General features: G+C 38.7%; 1 protein-coding gene, 2 non-coding genes and 1 pseudogene across 3 annotated transcripts; 1 reads left to right on the top strand and 3 right to left on the bottom strand.

The window, feature by feature from the left end:
• Positions 1-2864: 2864 nt before the first annotated feature.
• Positions 2865-3566, bottom strand: LOC122067390. Its single transcript, XM_042631224.1, has 2 exons — positions 3474-3566; positions 2865-3323 (listed from the first exon to the last, which is right to left on the bottom strand). The coding sequence occupies exons 1-2, from the start codon at positions 3564-3566 to the stop codon at positions 2865-2867; spliced, it is 552 nt and encodes a 183-aa protein (XP_042487158.1).
• Positions 3567-3724: 158 nt separating this feature from the next.
• Positions 3725-9589, top strand: LOC122067388 (annotated as a pseudogene).
• Positions 9590-13641: 4052 nt separating this feature from the next.
• Positions 13642-13749, bottom strand: LOC122067393. Its single transcript, XR_006136683.1, has one exon. It is a non-coding gene; the product is annotated as a small nucleolar RNA Z152/R70/R12 (small nucleolar RNA).
• A 244-nt stretch (positions 13750-13993) lies between these two features.
• Positions 13994-14075, bottom strand: LOC122067392. The gene has a single exon (XR_006136682.1). It is a non-coding gene; the product is annotated as a small nucleolar RNA R11/Z151 (small nucleolar RNA).
• Positions 14076-19518: the final 5443 nt, after the last annotated feature.

Raw genomic sequence — 19518 nt, 5'->3', positions numbered from 1 at the left:
ATCCCATGCTACGACCCTTCCCAACAGGGGTTAAGGTGTTGGGTTGCCATTTGGGGGGAAGCAGGGGTCGCGGTTGTCGGACACTGTGGCGGTTAGGTATTATGCCCGGGAGTCATGTAGGACAGTCGGCAACCCCGGTGGTACATTCAAGAGGGCCAATCGTACTGCTTTTAAATTGCTGGAGTCAGCACCTTTATTTTCAATCATTTACATTTCTGTTGAGAGCCGGTGGACGGCAATGTCTTTACTTTTCTAAGTACTCACGGTGGGCCTTCTCCGACAGCCCTATGGGCGTATCGCGGGAGGAAGTTCGCGGCTCGTACCTGGAGTATACGCGCACTGTGGTTGTATTAGCACTAAAACCAAGGACTTAGTAATGTTGCTTAGGTGGATGTGATTTAAAATGTATAGCATGGCATGTAGTGCATATGATGTGTTGTGATGTGTGGACTGCTGAGTGTGGTCCATCTTTCTACTTACTGAGCTAGTGAGCTCATCCCACGTGTACACCCCCTTTTTAGATGATTTTGCAGGTCATGCATCTGAGGAGCATGGGGTGGGTCCCACAGTTGAGTTTCCTGAAGAGGACTGGTGGACCCCTGAGGAGTTTGAGCACGGCGTAGACTGCTCGTGCGAGAGCTGTGCTGCGGGACAGTAGTTCTGAGGCCGAGCTGAGCTCCACCGTGGAGGCCGTGCTGAGCTCCACTACCAAGGCCGAGCTGAGCTCTTCTATGTGATGCCGAGCTGGGCACAACCCTTGATGCCGAGCTGAGCTCCAGCCTTGAGACCGAGCCGAGCTGTGTACTCTGATGGTTTTGATGAATTCCTGTATATACTTGATATTTGAATTTTATTCTTTTTGTGTATATATCATGCCTTCGGGCCCAAATGTATATAATTATTGTATCATCATTCGGGTATCAAGTATATGGGATTTATTCACAGGTAAAACTTAGTCTTCCGCTGATCTGATGAACTTATGTTAGTGTGCGTATGCTGTGGTGGAATACAGTATCTGATGATCCTGGAAGGTTTGGGTTAATCGGTGTTAACTCGGTCACCGCTCCGGTTCAGTGTGAACGGGGTGTGACACATAAGCTACTACCTTCCCGTGCTGTATGAGTACACAACCAAGTCCTTTTCTGGAAGCATCGCTGTAGATCACTAACCCTTCTGAACTCAAAGGTAAGGTCAATATTGGTGCACTGGTCAGCTTCCATTTTAGTTCCTTGAAGCTCTCTTCACATTCCTCAGTCCAATCGAACCGAACACTCTTCCTTGTCAGCTTAGACAAGGGAAGGGCAATGCTGGAGAATCCCTCCACAAATCTTCTATAGTATCCGATAGTCCTAGAAAACTCCGGACCTCTGTAACACTGGTTGGTCTAGCCCAATTCATCACAGCCTCAATTTTATTGGGATCGACTGAAATGTCATCTTCAGATATCACGTGGCCTAAAAATTTCACCTGGCCTAACCAGAAATCACATTTACTGAGCTTGGCGAACAACTGGTGCTCCTTCAATCTTTGAAGCACTATCCTCAAATGTTCCTCATGTTCCTCCTCACTCTTGGAGTAAACCAAGATGTCATCAATGAACACCATAATGAACCGATCTAGGAACTCATGGAAGACTCGGTTCATCATGTCCATAAATGTTGCTGGTGCATTAGTTAATCCAAACAACATAACTAAAAACTCATAGTGTCTATATCGGGTTCTAAAAGTAGTCTTGGGGATATTATCTTTCCTAATCTTCAACTGATGATACTAAGATCAATCTTGGAAAAGACCTTTGCCCCTTGCAACTGGTCAAACATGTCATCTATCCTTGGCAATGGATACTTGTTTTTTTATGGTGACCTTGTTCAACTCTCTGTAGTCAATGCATAATCTCATTGACCCATCTTTCTTTTTAACAAATAATACAAGTGCTCCCCAAGGGGATGAACTAGGTCTAATAAACCCCTTGTTCAGAAGTTCCTGTAGCTGCTTCTTTAACTCCTTCAATTCTATCGGTGCCATTTAGTATGGTGCCTTAGAGATTGGGGTTGTGCCCGGCACTAGCTCAATACAAAACTCTATCTCTCTGTTAGGCGGTAGGACAACTAGGTCATCAGGAAACACGTCTGGAAAATCTCTAGCAACCTCTATGTCTACCAAGGCAGGTCCTTGTACCCTTGTATCTATCATGTTGGCAAGGTAGCCTTGGCACCCCTGGTGGATCAATCGCCTAGCCTGGATGGCTAATATTAATGGAAGCGATGATACACCCAACTTAACTCCGGAATACTTGAACTCTTCCTCATATTTTGGTGGTCTAAAAACCACGTCTTTCTCAAAACAGTGAATACAGGCATGGTAGGTGGTCAACCAATCCATGCCCAATATCACATCAAAATCTTTCATCTCTAGTAGTACCAGATTTGCTGCTAGCTTTCTACCCTCAATTTGTATAATACAAGTCTCATACACCGTATCTGTTAATATCATAGCTCCTGATGGAGTAGCTACACACAGATGGTGATTCATGATTGTGGGGAGTACACATATCCTTGTAGCAAAAGAGTGCGAGATAAATGAATGTGTGGACCTTGAGTCAAATAATGTATATGCAAACTGCTTTGCAATGCTTACCATACCTAACACCACTGATGGTGAAGTCTCTGCATCCTCTGCAGTCATGGAAAAGACCCTTCCTTGAGCTCTAGGCTTCTGGTCATTGTGGGTACTATGAACACTCTGCGATCCCTGTCCTGTCTGTTTGGTCTGCTGCATTTGCTGGCCCTGAAAAGTCTAGTGATCCTGGCGTGGCTGGTAGAACTAACTGAACTGGCACTACTGTCCACCCTGATTGCCCTGATTCATACAATCTCTAGCCATATGCCATGCAATCCACATCTAAAACAAACATTAACCCCAAGTAAGCACTGACCTCGGTGTGACTTCCCACACTTGGGACAAACAACCATAGAAGCTTGTTGGTCATCTCTAGATCTCTGTTGTTTTTGGAAAGGAGTAGATCGAGCATTAGATGGAGCTTGTGGACGTTTCCCATGACTTCTATCCTCAATAGGAGGTGATCCTGTACCACACCCAGTAAACATCCTAGCCCGTTCGAGCACATCTTTGTAGGTAGGTAATTTCAAAATGATAATGCTAGCCTGGATGTGGGGACTTGACCCCCTCTCAAACTGTCGAGCCTTATGTTCATTTGTATCCACGACATGAGGAGCAAATATCGAAAGCTCTTGAAATTTTTGAACATACTCAGATAATGGGTTAGAACCCTGCTTCAATTGAAGAAGCTCACATTCCTTCTTCTGCCGCAAATCAATTGGAAAGTACTGGTCCAAAAAGGCACCTATGAATCTAGCCCAAGTCAATGGTTGTGGACCTTCCTCAAGAGTACGACAGGTAGAATTCCACTAATATGCTGCCTCACCCCTCAGCATAAAGGTAGCACAAGCCACCTTCTGCAGTTCTGTGATATCAAGTAGCTCAAATATCATCTCCACTTCCTTTATCCAAGTCGGAGGCCGAAGGGGATCTAATCCAATGCCCATAAACTCCGAGGGTCCTAACCTTTTGAACTACTCCAACATTCTAGTTATCTCTGTTCCCTGAGTATGCTAGGCATAACGGCCAGCTGCTACTGAAGTTGACTGTTCATGGATAGCGTTGACTAAAGTACCAATTGCATTCATAACATTATGTTGTGCCCATGCCGCTACAGCCGGTGGCGGTGGCAAAACATCACCCTTTGGATGGTGCTGATGGTGTTGGGGATGTAAATGAGGTGGGGAATTCTCACCTGGTGCCACATACCCACCTTGGTGTTGATGAGTTGGTACTTCTCCACCATGTGCTATACTAGCAGCCTATTGTGCTGCCCCAGGGTCTACACCAGGAGCATCTTGAACTGGGATAGTCCGACGTGCTCCTCCTCTCCTTCTTGGTGGCATTTTACTAACAATCACAACAAGAAGAACTTATTAGCTAGCTGCCAACATAACTTTGACAATCTCTTTATTGTAAATTATATCTATCATACTTGAACAATAATCATATACTTAGTTGTCGTATCATTACCAATTCTATAATATTAATAACTCTTAGTTCTACTTCACAATTAAAATCCCCAAGTGAAATATGTCTTCTATAACTTATATTCTGTTTTATGAATTAAATGACCTAGGTCTAAACTTCCCAAATCCGTTGTCCAATCATTCCCAAAAACTTGCTTTGATACCATACTGTAACGCCCCCAAATCCAGGTAAGATATGGGTGCAGGCCTTCGCGGGCCACCGTTAAATAACGGCATAATCTTACAATTCTTTTACCCAAACATATATACACAGCAGAAACTAATCTGAAAATAGATCAAAATTTCTACAATGGAAGCTAAGTCGTCATACTTAAAACTTCATTACACATTAACAGTCTTAATATGTCTATATCTATCAAATACATTAAACGTACTGTAATCCATTGTAAAGTTATTACAACATTCTTTCAAAAAGTCTAGCAAAGTCTGGAATAGTTATATCTTCAGATTATTCCTTGGAGGAAGGAAAATCAGCACCTCTATCACCAAATACACATTGTACACAACGACATGGCACATGTTCTGGCTTTGTAAAATAGTTATATATCATGGGGTAAGCTCAACTAGCTTAGTGAGGAAAACACAATCATATCATGAAGTAAAACATGCATGACTAAAGAAACATCATAAAAATCACGTGCTACTTTTGTCAGTGCATAAATCTGAAAATATAATATATCTGATTATACATATACTGATATGCATGGCATTCAAAATCAAATAATTATCAACCACAACATTTTCCTTTTTCCTCATTAACCTATCTTTTCTTTCTTACTCTTTTTCTTATTCTTTTACCTTTACTTGCTTACTTTTGGGTAAGATGTTTTCCCTCAACGCCTCGCCCTTGTCTTGCTCTTGAGCTCAAAGGATCTGGGTCGTGTCTTGAGAATTCATCCCACAAGCTCCTCTCTCAACGCCTCACCCTTATCTTGCTCTTTAGCTCAAAGGATCTGGGTCGTGTCTTGAGAGTGTATCTTTAATCTTTTCTTTTATTTTTTTTTTCTTTGTTGTCTTGCTTACCAACTTTGGCATCCAGTTGTCACTGTCAATTTCAATATTTGGGTGGAGCGGGATATTGATGGAGCCCTTATTGGTCCTCCCTTGACCGTCCCATACCAGCAGGGTGGGTATTAAAAGACCTCATTATCCTTCCCAGTTCCTCTGTTGGAAAGGACTTTGACAACTTTTAGCTTCGGTCCATTTTACGCCTTAATTTTATCTTATGTCTATCATGCCTCACACTTATAAAGAAAATCATGAAAATAATATTTTGATACATATAAAAATATAAAACAGATCTTAGAGGCAATGACATACATATATATACTGTAAATGGTAAAACACGCAAGGATTTGGCCGAATTCCCCTCACCTGTAGATGATGTACAAAAATTACTGTGAGAACCACTTTTTGCTAACGTTCTCTTGCAATTGTATCACCTACATAAGAATTTATTACTTCAAACTTAATGACTCAAGTATGTAATCACTCCTAAACTTAAGCTTTCACTTTGTTATATATGCTACCGACTACCAGACTTGATCCTTTTACTTTAAACTCACCATCCAACCAAATCATATACTTAGGCTTTTACATAGGTTTCTTAATCTCCGATTGCTGTGGGAGCATTTCTAAATGGCCTAACGACCCGAGCTAGGTCCACAAGACTATGCCAAAGGACTGAAGCTGAAAATAGTAATTGCAGTCCTTTGTTTTTGGGTAACTTTCGTGTCAAACCTGAAGCAATTCCGAAGGAACAAGTATTCATGCCCTATATGGATAGAAAGATCTATGAGTCTATTTTCTTACAAAAAAGACGGAACATAATTTACTGTTTTATAAAAAAAGTTATGGCCATTTTGGCAAAGTGCGTATGGGCTGACTGCGTACTCTTGGAATTCAAGAATTCCTCTAATTATCGAACTTTCATATTACACATCAGTCTAAGGAAATAATCGACTCTTAATAGTACTTTAATCAACAAATATTGACTAAGATAGTGGGTAGTTAGCTTATTAGATCATGGTCCACTATGTTCTCTAATGATTATGACAAATCCATACTAGTAGTCTTAGTAGGACTTTAGTAGGGCCATGTTATACAATCATTTCATATATACATAGCCATAAACTACCCCTTTCTTTTGTTTTTTTTTCTTTATTCTTTACCATCGGAGCTAGTCTCTTAGAAGACTTCCAGTATAATCAAATCAGCTTTAGTGTCCTAGGTTCCATGTATATTTCAATATCCTTAAAGTAGGTTCCTCTTTTGAACTCATTCAGACAATGCCCTTTTAAAAGTTAAATAACAGTGGGATTCCAACTATAGTTGCTTCCAATCTTTTTCATAATTATACTAAATAAAGTTGATTCAATAATACCAAAATAGGGGAAGAGAAGCCAAAACCTCAGCTGGATAGTAGCAAGCCGTGAGGTTGGGCTGCAACTTGGCCTTGGCAGCAGCTTCCTCTCCGAACTCACTTCTCTCTCTCTCTCTCTCCTTCTCTTTCTTTTAAAACTCATGTAACCATGGAAGAACTAAGGTTTGAAAAGCTAAAAACCTCACCTCCACTTCCTCTTTCTTTTCTCAAATTTCAATTGAGAAGCTCTTCCTCCACCAAAATCGTTGGAGTCCTTCTCTCCTCCTCCTTTCCTCCACTTTATTTACCTTAATTTGAGAAAATCACAGCCACCCCAATAGTCCATCTCCCTCTTAACTCTCTTCTTTCCTTTCCCTTCTTTTCTTTCCTTTCTTTCTTATTGAAAGATTTGTATGCACACCCTCCCTTTACAAACAAACTTCTACTATCCCTTTCCCTTTCTCTCTCCACCTATCCCTTTCTCATGTCCATATCTCTGTCTCTCTCTCTCCATACATCACTCTCACACATGTCCCTCTCTCTCTCTCTCTCTCTCTCTCTCCCTTAGTACGTGAGCATTCCTCCCCTTTTCTCTTCTCTTATCTTCTTCTTTTCTTTATTTGCTTCTTTGTCTCTTAGCTAACAAATGAGGAAGGTGAATTAATGGTGAAAGGGTTGGTAGGTCCCACCCAACTTTATCTCACTCTTCCTCTCCTTTTCTTCTCCACCGACAATAGACAAACCCCCCTTTGTGCAATGAAATTAATATTTTTATATTATATTACTTCCTTTTGTGCAATGTCAAACATACATGTCATCCCATCCCCAAAAGTCTCTCATCTTAACTCCCCTTTGTCTTTTTTTGTCCTATTTTCAAACCATTCCAACTACTATCTTATTTGTTCCCATTAATGACATTGATATCTATAATTACATATAAAACTATTATATATATATATATATATTACCATCACAAACATGTAAATTGGAAATAGGGAGGGGTATTACATAATGGTTTGGATTAGGTCCCTAAGTTGAATCACATAAGATTTTTGCAAAAGAAAATAGAAAACCCATTTAAATTGGAAATAGGGAGGGGTATTACAATTTTCACTGCCCTTTGTTCTTTACATGGACCGAAACCATGTCATGCACCACCCCATTAATATTACAAATTTTGTGGGCATATTGGAATCATATATATGGATTTGGAAACATTCACCCAATCCTAATCATACTTACCATGTCATCATCATCAATTAATTTCTTTCATGCATCTCCAATATTCTCCTTACAATTTCACTTTCCTAAGTCTATGTTTGGTTGTAAGGGGAATAAAAGGGAAGGGAAGTGAAATTTTCATACTTAAAAAAGAAATATATGTAATCATTACCCATATGACTTTAACATTAACTTCAAAGCTTTCCATATTTGGTTATAAAATTTCACTTTACTTTGTATTCAAAACCATTTGCTATAATATGTAAAATAAAAATTACATGTAAAATACATTATTACTAAATATGGTTAAAAAATGAAGTAGTTTATACAATCACATGGGTAATGACTATAAACATTTCTATTTAAAGTATGAAAATTTCACTTCACTTCCCTTTAAATTTCCATTGCAACCAAACGGAGCCTAAGATGTCACCCCTTTGTTTTCATTTATTTATAATTAGATAATCGAATCTATCCCCATTCTCGCCTAACCCTCATATTTTTCTTTCTGCTTTTAAGTTTAATTAAATTTAGGGAAAAGGCTGAGTATGTTGTCGGTATATCTAGATTTGTGTCTATTTCACTCCTTCCTTGGAAAAGTCCCTATACCCATTGGTTGAGCCGTTAGTTCCAAGAAAGCGGATGACATACCTAACCATCTCCCTTAAATTTATTATAAATTTTGCTATCTTCTTATTTGATTGCCAACTATATTGGAAAATTTGGAACTGTACACTTGTCTACCGCACTATTTACAAATGCTTGAAATCACCTTCCACTGTTGGGCAATACCATATCAACACCGATTGAAGGCCTTGGTCCAACTATATTTATATGGGTTATTTGAATGATAGTTTTATATTGAGTGATGCATCTTTTTTGGATTTTCTTGTGCAATCAAAACCATAGATCAGAACCTTGAATCCCTTCTTTAAATGTCCCTCTCACCACCCTTACTTTTCTCTTTTTCTCGACCTCATTGCCTTTGGAACTTAATGCCTCGTCATGTTAGTTCTCTTCCTCCCACCCCAAAAAAAGTAGCACCATATTACGAAAGTTGGTGTTTTTAAAATATCCACTCTTTGCCAGGACATAAAAATTAAGGGATAATGTTTAGCCAATGCTCCTGTCTTACTGTCGATCACTCCCCCAAAATTAAGTACTTTCTCTCACTCCTTCAAGCTTGTTTAAGATCTCTCTCTCCTCTTCTTTGATGGGAAGTCTTCAAGCTTATAACAGTCATCCAAGGACTCTTTTCTAATGACTTATAATAGTCCATATCCTGCTAAATCTTAATTATCTCATAAAGTCATAATGCAGTCCGTTAATGTCCACAACAGACTTGATCACTTGTTGGACAAGTCAGCTTTAGAATTTCACAAACAGAGGAGTATACCTTACCCTTCCAACCTTCTATAAATTCTTAGTGGATATGGTGGGCATAGTCTGCCTAGTTCTTTGCAGTATCTGATGATTGTCGAATGCTGTCCAATGTTAAACTTGCAGAAGGAATGGGTAATGATCCAATGCCTCCCTCTCCCATGGTGCAGTAAGTATATGATTACGACACATTTTCGGCTGATGACATAATGGGGGTAGCCGAAGTTGATATTCAGCCGCTGATCACATCTGCAATGGCATTTGGTGATCCAAACATGTTTGGAAACATGCAGATTGGAAAGTGGTTGAAATCGCATGACAACGCTCTCATTGAAGACAGCATCATCAATATAGTGGACGGGAAAGTGAAACAAGGGGTGTTGCTGAAGCTTCAGAATGTTGAATGTGGAGATCTAGAACTAGAACTAGAATGGATACCTCTAGAGCAATAGTTGTCTCATCATTTTTCTTCCATATCTACTGTTTAATAAAACTTTGATGCAGTTGTTGTATTGTATGAAATATTTATACAGCATCGCATTTTTTCATTTTTTTTTTTTTTTTTTTTTTTTGTCTATATATTTATGTTAATTACCCTTTTCTGTAATTTGCATTCTTTTTTTGTGTATGGGGCGGTTCCTGGTGAGTCCATTGTAGTTTAATTCTCCAAATCATTCGGCCGAACTGAATTTGCAACTATTCCTCAAAGATTAAAAAAAATATATATCTGTGATTTTTAAATGCTTATTCAATGGGAAGCACGCACTAGGGATGCCGAAGGAATGGGATTGTGAAAGACAAAATATGCCTTATGTCTCGACTCCAAAGACAACATTTGAGTCAAGTCTTGTACCAACTTAAATATGAACTCAGCTGCACAATCTCCTAAATCTCATTCCACCATCTGTGGAAGGTTTCCCTCTGCCACCAAAGAACAGTAAAGGAAGATAAGGTTTACTGTAAAAAGCGAAATAGATTTTGCCAAACTTGAAACCCTTTCCACCAAACTTGTCACTTTTCAGCCACTATTGTGTTGGACGGATTGGGATCAAGGTTTAAAAACCTGAAACGGAACACTAATGACCTGCATCAAATTCCTAGTAAAATAGGTCAGAATTGATTAGGAGTAGATGGAATTATCTAAAACCATAGAACTGGAATGGGGAAGAAGTAACAAAAATTTCCAGTCTTTTCGTTTTGTTTTGTATTGTTGGGTAAAGATTTTATGAAGTCTTTAGATTTTGTTACTAGAGTCAGTTTATTTAAAAAAAGGCAAGAATTGGGCATTTGTTAGCGGGTTACCTAAGAATTAAGTATGCCAATATTTATTAACTGTTACATTTTGTCAGTTTTATTTTATTAGTTGGATTCATATTTCTTTTGAAAAACTATAAAATTACATAATACGGTTTTCTCTTTACCGATTTAATAAAATTACACAAAATTGAATTTGAGTTTACAAAATCAGTCAATACAGTGTTGCGGGAAGAAGAAGAAGGGGGGCGGTGGGTTGAGTTGCAGCAGGGGGAAGGGGTGAAGAAGAAGAAAAAGAAGAGGAGGAGGAAGTGGCTGGTGAGTTGCAGGAAGAAGAAGAAGGGGGCGGTGGGTTGAGTTGCAGGAAGAAGAAGAAGAACATGACTGTACTTTGTACTGGTTTTGTAAATCCAAACTCAACTTTTTTTCTCCATTACTTAGGGTTTAAGGCTTTTTTTTCTCTTTTCCCTTGATTTCTTCTTCTGGTTCTGTAACTTTCCTTTGGGCTAGTTTGAGCTGAAGCCCCCTCCCCCTTCAATGACCCATTTCAATCCAATGTTCCCGAGTGTTCCTCATTGACGGGTGCATTACGTCGAAGCAGGAAGTCTCGGTTATGTCTGCTTTTGATTACCCGGGGGCATTATGAGACAATGGGTCTGCGAATAAGGCTTCTTCTTTGAGCAACCGAGGCAGGATAGAGTCCAAGAAGAAGAGGGTTGACTTAGGGAATGGTGGCATCGGCGAGTTCGGCGAGTTGAGGAGAAGAAGCTCCACAGGTGGGAAATCGTCTTTTAGCTTGAGGTTGGGGAATTTGCAGAAGTATGTGGAAGGTTGAGTTGCAACAGGGGGTAGGGGTGAAGAAGAAGAAAAAGAACAGGAAGAGGAAGTGGCTGGTGAGTTGCAGGAAGAAAAAGAAGAAGAAGGGGGCGGTGGGTTGAGTTGCAGCAGGGGGTAGGGGGTTAAGAAGAAGAAAAAGAAGAGGAGGAAGTGGCTGGTGAGTTGCATAAGGAAAAAGAAGAAGGGGGGCGGTGGGTTGAGTTGCAGCAGGGGGCCTAGTTGTTAAATTCTCAGAATAATGCAGGGGTAGGGGTGAAGAAGAAGAAAAAGAAGAGGAGGAGGAAGTGGCTGGTGAGTTGAGTTCTAGAAAGAAGAAGGGGGCGGTGGGTTGAGTTGCAGCTGAGGCCGGGGGTGGGGATGAAGGAGAAGAAAGAAAGAAGAGGAGGAAGTGGGTGGTGGTGTTGCAGGACGAAGAAGGGGTGGGTGGGGCCCAGGGGCTGGAGGAGAAAACGATGGCCATCCCCTTCAATGGCTTAAGGGTGAAATTGTTCAATGAGAGGGAAGAACATGACTGCACTCTGTACTGATTTTGTAATTCCAAACTCAACTTTTGTGTAATTTTGTTAAATTAAACATTAAGTGTGTGGATTTGTAAAGTGAAATCATTTAGTGTGTAATTTATAATTTTCTATAATTTATTAATGGTATAGATCTAATCTATCTAATCTAACAGGCAACAGCTAATAAATACTAGCACATTTTATTCGTGGGTAACCCACTAGCTTACTCATCATTTTCTCTTTAAAAAAAAGAAAAGTAAAAATAAAGATCTAAATGCATTAATAGCCAATTAAGAAGAAGGGCTGGTGAAAATCCTTCTAAAGTTTGGGATTTTCCTTTTCCCTTAGAAAAATTCGAGCGAGATTGTTGTTTTGACAATCCCAAGTAGGTGCTAATGGTATTTGTGGTACCAATAGTTTAGGAGTTATAGAAGAAAATGAATAATAGAAGGCATGGGTTAGGCACACGTAACCCCTATGCGGGATGTCTTAGTTTTAAAGGTTCTTCATCCACCATTTAATGTTGTTTAACTTAACGTTGATTGTCTAAGTATAGAAAATCTGAGCATTAATGTAGGTGGAGGAACCATCGGAAATAGAGATAGACAGGTCCTAGCAGCCTTTAGTGTTCGAACTTTGTGAGGGCTCTTCAAGATGGCCTTTAATTGTGTGTAGATATAGGTATAGATTTTTACTTTTAACTTTGACTCTTCATTGATTTTTTATTTTATTTCTCAGAGTTCTAGAGCTGTTGGTGTTGAGGGACTCTCTCTGAGTTCATATCTCCTTCTTGTCCTTCTTGTTCGTATTGCAGATTTTTTGGCTAATTTAGCTTGCATAGTCTTGGATAGTTCCAAGTTTCTTAGAGATCAGATTCTCCTAAGAAGCCTTATTTGTATCATTTGGAAAACATAGTTGCTTGCTAGTTAATGTAAATTCTTAATTCTTGATGGATTTCTTTGGCACGTGTGTGATCTGCTTTTCTAGGTTGGGTAAGGCGGGTCTGGTCTCCCACTCTTCTTTATTATTATGATTATTTCAATGAAGTTTTAGACACTTGGGTCATCCCTCTAACATGTCCAATCCACTCAATGATCACACTTACATGGTGGGTGCATACAAACAAACATAGGGTCATACAAAATTACAGCCCCACCTTCATCTATTAAGATTTCCATGGTTGTCTTCAAAGCAAGATTTGATTTTTATTGTTTTCATCATATATATATTGTTAGGGAAAAGGTTGGGTGTGCCGCAGATAGTATGCTAGTACCCATTGTGTTTATCTTTCTCTTTCCTTTTTTTTGAAATGACCCTCATATTCTTTCTGAATGATACTCCATCATGTAATCTTATTGTTGCTTTCTGCTAGCATACTTGATTTCGGCGACATACATATTCCTCTCCCTGTTTGTTATGCAGTTCCCCGATGGGGGGTTCCCACACAAAAGAAAATAATAATAATAACAAATCATATATGAACAATTCTGAGGAAGAAGGCACAACCTTATGAGAAGAGCTCCACCAATGGAGCCTCTATTCTCTCTCTATCGCGCAACACTCCCTTTCACTGGCCAGGTTAAGATTTTGTTGCAATACTGGAGCATCCTTAATAGGTTTTTTTCCCCTCACTAGGGTCATAGCAGCTTCTTTGATGATGGCCATAAATAGTTATGTTCTTTCATGAATATGAAAAATATCAAGAATCTGATTTAAGAGAAACCATTTATAGAATAAAAATGCACTTTAAAGCAGAATATAAGTATTTTAAACAATGTTTTTAATTTTAGTTGAGAATATATTCTAAAATTTTAAAAATTCACAGAAGGGATTGGATACCAAACAGAGCCCGGATCCTAGGAACACCATTTGAATACAGATTCAAGTCAAGAAGCAGAGTAAGCGCCAGCTACTCGGGGTCTGGTACTTCACTGTCCCGATCACAAATTTAAAATTTTAATAGCAAAAGGAGGGGATTTGAGCTCAGAGGAAGAAGAAGTCGTTTTTATTGGTGACAAAGCTCACGGAGAAGCTTCTAAACAAAGCTCCGTCCACTGCCTATCCCTTTTAAACTCATCATTGCATCAAATCCTCTCTTCTCTAACTACATTCTGTATCTTCCGTTTCCGTTTAAATTCTCATATTTCATTTCAACAAACGAAACTAAAAAGAAGAAAGACAACAAACCAGAGACTATTTTGCTCACTGAAACTGAAACACAGATGTATGAAAACCTAGATAAGGAAAAAAGAGAAAAACGAATGAAATGAAACTGAATTTGAATCCGATTTAGACAGATCTGATGGAGATCAGGGAAGAAGAAAAATAATGGGCTTCAGTGTGTGTAACAATCAGTTCATTGACCGAAATCTCACTGAAATCCGCTTAGATAAGATTTATCATCATTAGCCCCATCTTCTTTGATCCTCCCATCGCATATACGGATTAAAACCATAACAAATAAAATCAAGAAAAAATGAGGAATAGGCCGTGAAAAAAAGAAGAAAATAATAAAAAACAAAGAACTCAGGACTACTCTTGTTTTTCCTCCTAACCTAGCACAATCAACCTCCTGTTTGGCTCGTGCGAGCTTCCGTCGATGACAATCTAGTCTGTCAAATGTGATGTGTATATATATATATATATATATATAAACAGAAATTAGGGTTTTCATATTTTTATGGGGGCATGAATTGAAAATTAGGGTTAGGGTTTTATTTTTAGGGGAAATTACCTAGATCCACTAAATAAGAAAATAAATTATAAAATAAGTATATTTCAAATTTATTTTACATTGATTAGTTTCAACTTTAAAAATGTTTACTTAATCCCCAGAATTAGTTATTGCTCATACAGTTCAAGAAAAAAATAAAAATAAACTTCCTAAAATTCCCCAACCACACCAACCTACAACGGAAAAACATCCTCTGCAGAGAGACTTTGGCTCGGTGAGGTGCAATGAAGCACAAAATTGTGACACGTGGTGAAAACACATCCTAGGGCTGAGGTTGTTTACCCAAACCCAACCTGTTACTCGATCCATTTCAGATGCAAGGAAGCGAAAACCACCTGATCAGAGGAATCCCCGCCAATTATATCTCACAACTCTGAATCCTCGATTATTCAGATCAAGAATAATTGATTTCAATCCTAATTCATTAACATTGCAACAATCATCATCCAGTCCAGAAACATTGAAGAGTTTACGGTAATTTTAAATCAGAAAAGTTGAAGCTGGAAAAAAATCTTAAATATAGGTGAGGATAACAAAATCCAAGTCAAGAGTAACAAACTTGTAAAGAGATCAACATACAGAGAGGGTTCAGCTAGAGAAAAAAAAAAAAAGACGAATAGAAAAAACCAAGGTTCAGCAACACCAACAGGGCACTTCCGTCGAGGGGAAACGGCCAAATCTCAGTTGAACTATAAGATGAGACGTTAACAGAGTGAAAGGAACCATCATTCGTCAGCGGAGGACCCATCTCCAGACAATTAATCCAAAAAATTGTACAAAGCCTTCCAAATTTTTCATCCAACCTTAAGCTCACATTCGTCTCTTTTAAATCATAACTAAAACAATAAAAGTTGCGCAACAACAAAAAAACCCTTGATGTGCTCTGGTCGCTGCTCTGTGCCCTACTCAGTGAAGATTGAGATGAAGAAACCCACCCGATTCCAACCTGCTACTTGGTGGGGGTAAGGGATTTAAGTGGGGGCGGCGCCACGCCGGGGGGGGGGTAGTACCTTCACACTTGAGAACGCATAGTGCTTCGGCATCTAACTGGGCATTTTTTTGTGAGGAAGAAAAAACCACTTCTTCTTCCTCTCTTACTTGGGCTGCTACTGTATTCCAAGGTACCTCTCTCTCTCTCTCTCTCTCTCTCTCTCTCTCTCTCTCTCAGATAGAGGAGAAAGAAAGATCGATCAAAGGGAGATGTTTCAGAGATAGATACTGTCCTCACACAGACATTCAAACCTCGACCTACTTATAATATCAAATTTTCAAACTATAACGTGGAACAACCTCAATTCTTGGAGGCCTTGGGGTTGCAGGTTGGGGCAGAGTTGCAGAGCAAGGGATTGCAGGAGGGAAGGTGTGGCCTTCGTGGAGAAGGAAGGAGAAGAGGCGGAAGAGGAGAGGGGAGGAGGAAGTAGGTTCCACATGCGATTAAAAATGAATTAAATAAAAATAAAATAATTGAGATTGGGGTATTTTAGAAAGTTTATTTTTATTTTTTTTCTTGAACCATACGAACAATAACTAATTATGGGGATTGGGTAAATATTTTCAAATTTAAACTAATCAATATAAAATAAATTTGAAACCTATTTATCTTGTAATTTATTTTCTTATCTAGTGGATCTAGGTAATTTCCCCTTACTTTTATCGTAAATTACTAGGCCCTCTTTGGCATCATTTTTCTTTTTTATTTTTGTTCACAAAAATGGTTTTGGCTGCATTTGGTATCATTTATGGAGCTTGTTTCTATTTTAAAAAAAATTGGTAAAATATAAAAACCAAAAAGAGATCAAGAGTCATTTATGTGTTTTGGCCAAAAATGGTTTTCAGTTATTTTTTGTACAGGATTTTAATGAACATGTGCTTAAAAGCTCAATATGGAGTGGTAAAGTAGTCATTTGCTTTGTAATTAGAAATTCAAGCCCCTTGCCCCCTCTTCTTCAGTCCAAAGTGGAGAAAGAGAGTTATAAAAAAAAATGGGTGAAGGGAATCTCTTCATCCATTTCTTTAAAAAACTATTTTGCACATAGAGATACCAAACTATTTCTCACAAAAAAACATTTTTGTTAAGTAGTTACCAAATCATTTTTATGTTTTGATTAAAAAATAAAATGGTACCAAAGAGGGCCTAAATTACGACTAAGGTACCTAATGGGCCTGGCGGGTCTATAACCTTCCTAGTGTAAGGAATGAGTCGGTCTTGGTCGATATTCAGTCGGGTTCGGTTGAGTTATGGGCTTTAACTGTACTTCTCCTATTCATGTTATAATCGAGGCTTATCGAGGCTTAATGTATCAATAAAATTTTAAACGGGTCTTTAACGATTTTTAATTATCTTAGATTTGAGAAACTTTAATACACTTTATTAAATTATCAACAACGTAGAAAAGATACACTTAGTTACATTCAATAATTGATTAAAAAAAAAATCAATGTATACCCTATTCTATCCGAATATATATATATATATATAATGGTCTTGTTAAACGTGTCGGGACGAGTCGGGCTTGTAAACAGGCCAGGCCAATTGGCTCCCATCAGGCTTACCCCCTGCATCATGTACTACATGTTTATAAACAGGCCAAGCCTAAACCCAACATGTTCAACAATCGATGCAGGCCAAGCCCGATCGGTCGGATCGATATAGGCTTGGGATAGGTATCTGGCTCCTCTCTTAAGCACCCATCGCCCAAGTCTTTCCCAAAACTACCTAGGTGAGCGCCACATCTCCAAGTGAGGATCCAACCGTTCTCAATGCCTTGTTCATGCCTTTGTCAGTACCTCGTTAGATGTGCCTCTTTTCAAAGCGTTGGGTCTTCGCTTGGACACATGGCGCTCACCTAGGTAGCTATGGGCCGACTTGGCAATGGGTGTTCAAGAGAAAAGCCGAATCCTTGGGAAAGATATCCTTACTAATGGTTAATTTTTAAGGGAAAAAAAAAACTACGGTTGTGTACTCTCGAAACCGAAATCAAAACTATTCGGACCAAAGTAAATTGGTTTTCAAAAGCTGAAATCTTTTATTGGTTCAATTTATGATTAAAACCATTGAATCGATTACCTATATTCGAACTGAATAAAGAACCGAGTACAATTATATCATTTTATACTATTTCAATCAATGTAGATGATAAATTCTATTCGTTTTCAATGTTTAAAAAAAGGTTTGTGTATTATGACCCTAATAAATAAAGATTTTGTGTGTGTGTGTGTGTGTGTGTGTTAGAAAAGATGTACAAAGTTGGCACAAACACCTAAAATAAAACCTAAACTGAAAACAAAACCGTCCAAGGAACTAAATACATAATCAAATAAAAAAATAGAAATTCAACCAAACCAAGTATGGTTTTGGTTTTGAAAATTTGTTCATATTCTCGATTTGATCTGATTTTGGGTTTTGCATTAGTATCTTGAACCGAATTGAACAATCGAAATCGAACCGATTGACATCCGTACTCATGTTTGAAATATGGAGAATGTATTCTTTGCGGGGGCGCATGGCCCTTGCACCAGCACACCGATCAATGTGAGCGTACACAGAGACATCAACCAAGAGGGGTGCAATGATCATTTTCCACTCCTTCCGACCAGTGAGTGCACACAGGGACATCACCCTAAACAATCAAAACCAATCGAAAGAACCTGGACTAAACCAAACCATTCGAAAAAAAACAAGATTGGTTTTGAACTAGTGTACAATGGCACCGATTGAAAACCAATTTGTAACAATTCTTCCATTGATCACATTATTCACTACACAAAATTAGTTGGATAGCTAAATAAATGATTTGATAGTCTGACTCATTTTGTGATTTCAATGTTAGTTATATTTCCCTTACAATGATAAAACAATGATTTGGTTTGTAATAATGATTTCCCAACCAACTCTTTTTATCCATTGATTTCAATATTAGTTTTCATCTTACAATTTATTCCTCTTTGTTCTGATTACAACATGAACACATCAAATCAATTTCCCTATTCTTAGTTCTTCACTTTTTTGACTTGAAGTGAGATGATTCAGTGCATTTTTACCGGATCTTCCTTCACTATAGGTTATATATGTAAGATTGGTTCAAATCCAAAAATGAACATAAACCATATTAAATGAAACAAAAACCAACCAAAAACCAAAATTCCTTAACGGTTTGGTTTTGGTCTCATTAACTCCTAGAACGAAACCAATTCAACCCAACCGAAGGGCCAAACTAACCGTTTGACACTCTACTCTAACCCTCAGTCTCTTGAGAAAGGTTCATATCCCTTGTAGGTAACCACCGGGGGTGTACGATGGGATGGGGTGGTTACCTGCAGGGGAGGGGATCTAGAGTCCACTCTTACCTCGACCATGTCCACCGTATGCCCCCACTCACAACATCTCTCTTTTCCACCCCTAGACCCACGGTTATTGTCTGCAATGAGTGTGGCAGTGTGGAGAGCATCAGATGGCCGAGAGCATCCAAGCACACAGGCCGAGGTCATCTCGGCCATCTGATGCTCACCGCAACGTTGCATTATTGCAGAGGATGTTTTTACCCCTGGGGGGGGCATGCCATTCTGTTCTTCCTCATCCACCCTCAAAACTAACAAAACTGGCCATCAAACAAGGGAAAACTACTAAACTATTAGAAATCAATCCTAATTAAATACCACAACCTTAATGATGGTAGAGTTTGATTGTACTTCTTTATATATATATATATATATATTGTTGTTTTATGGTTGTCCTTGTTGGCAACCCGGCCACGTGGTTGTGATGACGTGGCCAGTTTGGATGACATGGATGGAAATGATGACATGACAGTGTCCACTGTCACCGATGAAATAACAAAGCTGCTTGGTATGCATGGAATGGTTTGATACATCCTTAGTATGTGGTGTGGGTTTCTAGGTCAAAACTGACAAAATTGGCCTATTTACGCTCGGGAGCATTTTTGGTAGTGAAATGACATTTTTGGAAGATCATTTCTTTATGAAAAAGATAGATTGTAATTTATCTAGTCTAGTGCATCTGATTTTGTCGCATTCTGATACCGTATGAAGAAGTTATGACATTTGTTGCAGTCGAGGGCAGTTTCGACATTGAAGATGAATTTTTTAAATGAAATGTTCTCC

Source organism: Macadamia integrifolia, unplaced genomic scaffold, assembly GCF_013358625.1.
Source record: "Macadamia integrifolia cultivar HAES 741 unplaced genomic scaffold, SCU_Mint_v3 scaffold2887, whole genome shotgun sequence".
Lineage (NCBI taxonomy): Eukaryota > Viridiplantae > Streptophyta > Magnoliopsida > Proteales > Proteaceae > Macadamia > Macadamia integrifolia.
The sequence above is the reverse complement of the archived record's forward strand: the minus strand, read 5'-3'. Positions and strand labels throughout refer to the sequence as shown.

Coding starts and splice junctions, on each gene's coding strand:
- LOC122067390 (XM_042631224.1), bottom strand. CDS start 3,566: ATGGGCATTGGATTAGATCCCCTTCGGCCTCCGACTTGGATAAAGGAA. Junction 3,324..3,473: donor ATATCACAGAACTGCAGAAG/GTGGCTTGTGCT, acceptor GATTTGCGGCAG/AAGAAGGAATGTGAGCTTCT.